Source organism: Miscanthus floridulus, chromosome 4, assembly GCF_019320115.1.
Source record: "Miscanthus floridulus cultivar M001 chromosome 4, ASM1932011v1, whole genome shotgun sequence".
NCBI classification, from domain to species: domain Eukaryota; kingdom Viridiplantae; phylum Streptophyta; class Magnoliopsida; order Poales; family Poaceae; genus Miscanthus; species Miscanthus floridulus.
Genome location: NC_089583.1, coordinates 20,780,053 through 20,787,708, shown reverse-complemented (window position 1 = coordinate 20,787,708; position 7,656 = coordinate 20,780,053). Strand labels below are relative to the sequence as shown.

Genomic DNA, 7,656 nt, shown 5'->3' with positions numbered 1-7,656 from the left:
AAAAAATATTTTTATGACTTTTTGGATATTTTTAAAAATATCCGTAGTCCGATTTACTTTCTTGAACCTTGAACATATTACAATTTAAAACCCCCCTAACATGACGCGTCATCAAAACCACCTAAGGTGTAGAAATAAATGGTTTCAAAAATCAAAAGGGTAAAAAACTGTTTTTTATAGTTCAAGGAGCAAATGAGACAGTAAATTGGACGATCAGACCTACGTGAGAAGAAGAAGAACAAAGTTGTCGTAACAGATCTAGCCCATAAAACCCGTCTCAATGAAAATTTAATGAGAGTTTCATAGTATTAAATAAACTAATGTGGCATAGTTTAAACGAAGAGATTTATGAAAATAGTTTTATGGTATGAAATACGTTTCATGAAGATAAAATTTATTTACATTATTTCCAATATCACGAAATCTTAAAAAACCGAGCCGTGAAATCCGACTGAGAGACCAAAGTATGAAACCCGGGCAGATCCGGGTCGCGCTAGCGCGTCGGCGGTCAAGGTCAATTCCTTGGGGGCGCGGGCGGCCTGTCTTCCCTCTTCCCCGAAGTGCGCGTGGTGTTGTGTGCTGAGTATGAGATGAGATCTGCCACCAGCCCATGGCCCCATGCCTGTTTCCTGTTCCTCCTGAGGAAGAGAGGAGCTCAAGTGTCAACTGCTGGTGCTGAGCATGCAGCCGCCACCGCCCACCCACAGCCTCCAGCTTTAGCTTACCTTTTGCTTTGCACGCGGTGAAGGCATCCCCCATCCCATCTCACTGTCTGCCTTTCTCATCTCAGCCAAGAAAGACAGAAAAGGGTCCAGGCCAAGAAGATTAGTCTCCTCTCTGCACAACCACGAATCATCCGATCCTCTCAAGACTCAATTCAAGCTAGTCAACCAATATCAGCAGCATCAGCACGGGGATCAGGGAAGGAAGACGAAGGAGGGGATCCGAATCCGATCCGATCCGATCGATTGCGGAGCGCCGGAGCTCGGGGTGATTCATGTCAAGATGCTGCAGCGGGCGGCGAGCAACGCCTACTCGTGGTGGTGGGCGAGTCACATCAGGACCACCCAGTCCAAATGGCTCGACGCAAACCTGCAGGGTCAGTTCCGGTTCCGATTCCCACATGTTCTCCATTCATCTCCTGCTCTGAATTATGGCTGTCCTGTCCTCAACTCTCTGATGACCGATCTTGTGTTGTGTGCAGATATGGAGAATCGAGTCAAGATCATGCTTAAACTCCTCGGACAGGAAGCCGATTCCTTTGGCAAGAGGGCCGAGATGTATTACCACACCAGACCAGAGGTGATAAGCCATGTGGAGCAACTCTACAGAGCTTACAGAGCTCTCGTCGAACGCTATGACCACATATCCAAGGAGCTCCATAAGGCCAACCACACCATTGCAACTGCTTGTCCAGAAGAGGTACAGTATGCAATGTTAGAAGAGGAGGATCATGATTTCCCCAAGGCAATCACACCAATTAACTCGCACAAGGTACACAAGTCCACGGTCCAAGAGATTCTCAACGCAAAGAGACAAGGTCCGTCAGGGTGGAACAAGCTACCCTCCGATCCACACATAAGCACCGAGGAGGCACGAGAAGAGATCGGCAGGCTTCAGAAAGCTATACTTGTTCTGCAAACCGAGAAAGAGTATGTTAAGAGTTCTTACGAGAGTGGTATTGCTCGGTACTGGGAGATCGAGAAGCTGATTGCAGATACACAAAAGGAAATCTGTGTTATTCAGGACAAATTTGATGCACATGCAGCCATCGGTGATGATGAAGCCCGTGTCTTGATGACAATAACAGCTCTTAGATCTTGTCAGGGAACCATTTCTAAGCTTGTACGTCATTTTGAGGAGTTGATCAGGCTTGCAGCCGTGGAGTTGGAAAAAACAAGGTCTCTCCGAGCACAGCTGTATGCTATGGATGGCAACACCGACACATCCTCAAGAGAGGCAAGCAGCACAGGCACGTCGGTGAACGCAAGGTCTTACTTGGTTACCCAGACAATACTTGAGTTGCAGCCCATATATGAGAAACTTGACAAGCTTTTTGCCAGTGGTTCTGAATCCTCTGCGGAGGAGATTGCAGAGAATGTTGATGAACTTGTTGATAAAGTCATCAACTTGGAGCTCAAGTTCCCAAAACAGACAGCACAAATCAATCAACTCATACAAGAGAATGAGAACCTAAAGAATAAACTGGATGAGTTACAAGACGAGATGGCACTTCGTGATGACCAAAGTGACTTAAATGAACAGATCAAGCAATTAGAGGATGAGTTTAGCACAGTCCGAGTTCTTGAAAGATCAATAATTGAGGAAGAAGCCTCTGTTAGCATAGGCTTTTCTGAAGTTTTTAGCTGCATAATTAATATCTCAAAGGCACTTGGATCTGTTGGTCCTGAAGACCTGCATAATTTGTCAACTGCGGTAGGGGATGGTGCAACGGTTTTAAAAGATGTGGTCCTGGAGCAGTCTACAGAAGAGAGCAAGGGTGCGGAGTTCAGAGACATAGATGCACCAACTCTAAGTCATAGTTTGGGCCAAGATAGAGAAGATGTCTCAGAAGTGGTTAATGATAATGGTAACGATGACATCCATGGCTCGAGGAATGCTAATGAGGAAAAAATCCCTGGGAGTTGCTTAATGCAGCAAGTTAGAAACAAATCGTCTATACATTCTGAGAACCATATCAATCCGTTTGTCAGTTCAGAAAATGAAAACAGAGTTCATGATTCAGGTGAGGGCAATGTTGATAGCTCACCAGGAGAAGTATTCCAGAGTTCATCAGAAAATGAGAATGGAAGTAGAAACTTCCCTAAAGGCGAAATTGTGAGGGGTGAATATCCATTGGGCATTGTCAGACAGACTCATCTCCTCCACTCAGGTAGTATGGATACTTTAGACAAGAAATATGGCTCTAATAAAGCTTCTCAGTCATTAATGGAGGTTGCTGAGGGAAATATTGGTGATAGAAGTTCTTTTACCAGCAGTAGTGTAATCCAGGAGGAAGGACTTGGAGATAGTAAATCACAAAACACCAGTGGGCAGATTAGTCCAATTGCTTCCTCAGAGTTGTACAGTTTAAAGGAAAAAGATTCCCTAGAAGAATCCTCATTGACAGAAGCTACGTGTTTCAGTGGTGCCGATAAGAGCCTGCACTTGGGGCATGCAAATGAAGCACAATCTGTTGAAGAATTGCCAGACCAAGGTGGTCAACTAAATGGGCCACAAAATATTGAAAGTTTGAACGAATGCAGCCAAGTTGGATTGCTTAAAGAGGATGACTGCATTTCATCAGGTCATGTTGATAATATCCAAGATATGAAGAACAGGTATTCCTCAGAAGTGAGGGATGAAACTTCTCTCTGTGTGCCAGCTGGAGATTCTGAGCAAGTTCTGACAAACTTAGAGAAGAGTTCACATGGCAAAGAGCTTGCAAGCGAAGCAACTACCTCGAACAACCATGGAGGAAGGAGTCAGGGTGAAAAGTCTGGTTTGATGGGAGAGGAATTTGTACCTAGCTGGCAAGAATTTCTTCTTGATGGGCTTGAAGGTAGAGAAGCGATCCTACTAGCTGACTATACTTCAGTTCTGCGGAACTACAAAGAAACAAAGAGAAGGCTTACCGAACTGGAAAAGAAAAACCAGGAGCATCTTGAAGAGACAAAAGCAGTTATACGGGAGTTAAGGAATGCAAATTCCAACAAGTATGTTGAGATTCGGTCACTAAGAGATCTCCTGGATTCCTCGAAGATGCCTCCCAGTAAAGTGGGTAGTAACTCAAACGGTTTCTTAAGTGTGAGATCTTTTAGAGAAGTTGACAGGTCAAATGGCACTTTGGGTAGAGATATTTCAACTGTGGAGGAAAGCAGTTCTAGCAACATCGATGCACCTAACAACACGTCACTTTTTGAAGTGAGGTTCAGAAATGACATTGACGCTTTGGTGGAGGAAAATTTGCAGTTCCTGGTAAGGTATAGCATGGCTTGCCATCACATGGAGGAGTTTGACAGAAGATACCAGGAGACACAGAATGAAATGGAGAACATGGACGATAATAAGACTGGAGAACCTGATACTCGAGCAGAGCCCGAACCAGCTGAAAAGAAGTTGAGAGAGCTCCGAACTGAACTGGATGTATGGTTTGAGCAGAACGCGCTTCTCGATCAAGAAGTGCAGCTTAAGTCTGCATCTCTTTGCAGACTGCAAGAGGAGATAGCCGAAGCCCTGCGTGGTAGCTTGGAGATGGACAGAGCCAAGTTGTTTACACCATATGAAGCTGCCAAGTTTCAAGGGGAGGTCCTAAACATGCAGCAATCTAACAAGAAGATTGAGAACGAGCTGCAGGCAGCATCAGAACGAATGAGGGGGCTTCAAGCCAAGGTTAACCACGCCCTAGAGAAGCTACGTGAGAGTTTTGAGTTTTCATCCCAACACCTGTCGCAGCCAGAGACTGAAAGTAGCTATGGGAAACAGTTCAAGCATTTTCCAAGTAGGACAAGGGTACCGTTGCGGAACTTCCTGTTTGGAACAAAGCGAAAGAAGAAATCAATATTTGCATGCATCAATCCCACACTCCAGAAACAGTTCAGCGATTTGTGAGGTGTGTGAGTGTGCTCTTTTTGCATCTCGAGTTCCAGAAACGTATTCATTTCAGTAGCTGACATGATTCTATTGTTTGCACTTGTAGTGAAAAAAGAAGTTGAAGGATGCATGTGGTAGCAGCTAGAATTTGGCTCATCTCCAATCAACAGATATAAGAGCTTATCGGGTGGGATAGCATGACCATAGTTTTCCTTGTTTTGAAAAACTTATCGTTACACCATTGCTCACCGGGCAAAAAATGAACAATAGTTGTATATATCACCGTTGATCTCCTTGTACCTGGGGGTAGTTTTGTTTCCCAGGGTACAATTACGAGCAGGTTTTGGTTGACTTTAGCTTGTGTTTGTTTGGAATGGTAATTTGTTCATTTCATTTGATTGAGAATTTCAGAGAAATAAACAAGGCAAATTATTTGGAGAGTACTAGACGAGTACAGTGTGAATAACATTATAGCAAACACACATCTTATTCAGTTGAGACTTATTCCAACTCATACAACATGAAACACCTGATAATGAAGATGTTGAGAAGCTCCCCTCCCCTGGGGATGATCAGATCAGATCAGGCTACCGGGCTTTGTATCTGCAAATACAAAGATGAGTCAGTATAGGCCCGTTACTACTTATATATACTATATATATATAAATAAAAGAGCACCGATGTTACCCCGAACTTGTTCATCAAGGCAGCAAGCTGCAGACGGCGATCCCCCCAGGTCGCTGCGTAGGCATCTATCTTGTTCAGCTCCTGCAGTTACGTTATTGCACAGGATGTAATGTAATGTAATGTAATTGTGCGGAGTTAACAGAAGAAATTATATATAGATGATGGTTGAATTTGATTGGTGCATGCAGTGGCAGTGACGCACACCTCTATCCACTCCTTGAGTTTAGGCCTTGCTTGTGTCATGTCGTAGTGCTTCACTGCAGCGAAGAAATCCTTGAAGCGTTCCACAAAGGGCGCATAAACCATGTCGACCTGCATATATAGATGCAATTCGGTTATTGTCAGCAAAACTAATTAAAAAACGATGGACTAATAAGTGATTGATGAGTTTACTGACTGCGCTCATGGACTTCCCCAGGAGGAATGGCCCATCAGAGAAACGTCCCAGGGACGACTCCACCTTGTCAAGAGCAGGAGCAAGCAGCTCACTGATATCATCATCTCCTTGTCCTTGGGCTTGGGCACGGCCTGCCCTGAACAAGGCTATGATGACCGAATCGCTGCTGGCAATCAACTCATCAGCAAAAGCTTGCTTTGCAGGGTCCTGATCACGAGGAAACAGCTTGGGGCCCTCAAAGTTGGCGTCCAGGTAGCTGAGTAGATCCAAGGACTCTGCTATGATGTTGCCATTGTGCTCCAGGACGGGGGCCTGCACTGCATCACAGCATATTGATTAGTAATTGTTGATGATGAAAAAGAAAAGGAAAATAATTGTGATGTGTTCCTCAAAGGAAATGGTTGTTGACCTTGCCCGGTGGGTAAACTTTCTCGAGGAACCTTCAATTCATCATCATATTCAGATGGATTAAGTGAAAGGCAGGTTAGTCGGTTGGATTGAATTTGGAACTGATATTATATATATGAACATATATACAGCCTTGGTAGTACTCCGTATGTAAGATTTGATAGGGTAGCATGCAATACGATCCTAGTCCTAGCTAGCTACTGAGTAACCTAGTAGTAGTTATATTACCAAGCAGGCTTGTCTTGCAAATCAATGGCAACCAGCTGAATATTGTCTTGTAACCCCTGCCCAATGCAACAACATACCAAGCTTTAATTTTGAGCATAGCAGAGCCGCGGGCCTAAGGAGGTCAGACGGCACAAATTGGCACCTATAATACTGTACTTACTTTGAAGTTCCTAGCTATCCAAACTCTCTGCACGTATGGGCATATGTAGGAGATGTAGAGCCTTGTTGTGTCATCGAAGAGGTTTGGTGGTTGAGAACCGGAACCCAGGGTTGGGGGCAGCACCTCCTCCGCTTTCGTCTCTCTGCATGCATAACATGCGGATGCTGGATCAGATCCGGCCGTCAGCAGGAAGCAGAGCCGGCCATCTCCCTCTCATACCTGACGGTGGAGTCATCGGGTGCCGCCGACGTCGCCATATAGCCTGATCGCCGGACGGAAGGCTCCTGCCCCCTGAGCAGCTCAGCTGAGGTACCTCTCCTTCCTGCTTGCTTTCAGTGGAACAAGCTAGCTAAGAGATGTAGTAGTAGTTACAGGGAGGAAGAGGAAGGCAAGGCGACCAGATGTAGATCAGGAATCAGCACATGTGGTACTAGTACCATAGCACTAGAAACGGAATATTGTATTCTTTATCCGTTATAATAAGGCCTTGTTTAGATCCCATCAAAGTTCCAAATTTTTTCACTCTCTCTCTATCACATCAATTTTTAGCTATTTGCATGGAGTATTAAATGTAGGTAAAAAAATAACTAATTACACAGTTTAGTTGAAAATCACGAGATGAATCTTTTGAGCTTAGTTGGTCCACGATTGGACAATATTTGTCAAATAAGACGAAAATGATACTATTCATCAGGTTGAAAAAAGTTTCGATCTCAACGAGGCCTAATTGTCCTAGTAACCCACGCTCGCTTGCTGAGGCCAGTCACGGTCACACTCACACGCAAATCATGACATTTCTTATTTTCTTGACACCACCAACCGTCCCCGGACCACCCGACACGGCTACTCTTGGTCCAATCCTTAGGTTCATGCGTTGCTACGGTAACTTTGTAACTCTAGTTTCATGGATTGAGAAATAGTAAAGTTATACTACATATATATACGTCTTTTTAGAAAAATATTGGAAGCAAAGTGAATTTATGATTAAAAAAAGGTTGAGAAAATAATGTCGATTTTTTTAAAGAAAAATACTTTGGGTTGTATTGGCAGCCGGCAGGAGAGGCTAGAAGAAGAGTTAGACTATGTGATTCTGTCTCCTCATAGTATGAGAGCAGTGTTGTGTTCTAATCACAAAGATATATGTAACACCCTTGGTGTTATACCGTAAATCATTTACTAAAAC

The 7,656-nt window shown here is 44.1% G+C and overlaps 2 protein-coding genes across 2 annotated transcripts; one reads left to right on the top strand and one right to left on the bottom strand.

Moving 5' to 3' along the window:
• The first annotated feature begins 482 nt into the window (after positions 1-482).
• On the top strand, positions 483-4,949 carry LOC136549512 (protein NETWORKED 2D-like). Its single transcript, XM_066540816.1, has 3 exons — positions 483-1,099; positions 1,205-4,612; positions 4,700-4,949. The coding sequence occupies exons 1-2, from the start codon at positions 1,006-1,008 to the stop codon at positions 4,609-4,611; spliced, it is 3,501 nt and encodes a 1,166-aa protein (XP_066396913.1). The 5' UTR covers positions 483-1,005; the 3' UTR covers position 4,612; positions 4,700-4,949.
• Positions 4,950-5,056: 107 nt separating this feature from the next.
• LOC136549513 (protein IN2-1 homolog B-like) lies at positions 5,057-6,907 on the bottom strand. The gene is made up of 8 exons (XM_066540817.1): positions 6,693-6,907; positions 6,474-6,615; positions 6,314-6,369; positions 6,087-6,117; positions 5,678-5,989; positions 5,485-5,592; positions 5,281-5,361; positions 5,057-5,196 (listed from the first exon to the last, which is right to left on the bottom strand). The coding sequence occupies exons 1-8, from the start codon at positions 6,728-6,730 to the stop codon at positions 5,176-5,178; spliced, it is 789 nt and encodes a 262-aa protein (XP_066396914.1). The 5' UTR covers positions 6,731-6,907; the 3' UTR covers positions 5,057-5,175.
• Positions 6,908-7,656: the final 749 nt, after the last annotated feature.

Bases quoted from the DNA above. Each gene is read 5' to 3' on its own strand.
- LOC136549513 (XM_066540817.1), bottom strand. From the start codon at position 6,730: ATGGCGACGTCGGCGGCACCCGATGACTCCACCGTCAG. The intron at 6,370-6,473 runs GTAAGTACAGTA...TGCATTGGGCAG, and splicing joins GGATAGCTAGGAACTTCAAA to GGGTTACAAGACAATATTCA. The intron at 5,990-6,086 runs GTCAACAACCAT...GATGCAGTGCAG, and splicing joins AAGTTTACCCACCGGGCAAG to GCCCCCGTCCTGGAGCACAA.
- LOC136549512 (XM_066540816.1), top strand. From the start codon at position 1,006: ATGCTGCAGCGGGCGGCGAGCAACGCCTACTCGTGGTGGTGGGCGAGT. The intron at 1,100-1,204 runs GTCAGTTCCGGT...TGTTGTGTGCAG, and splicing joins GCTCGACGCAAACCTGCAGG to ATATGGAGAATCGAGTCAAG.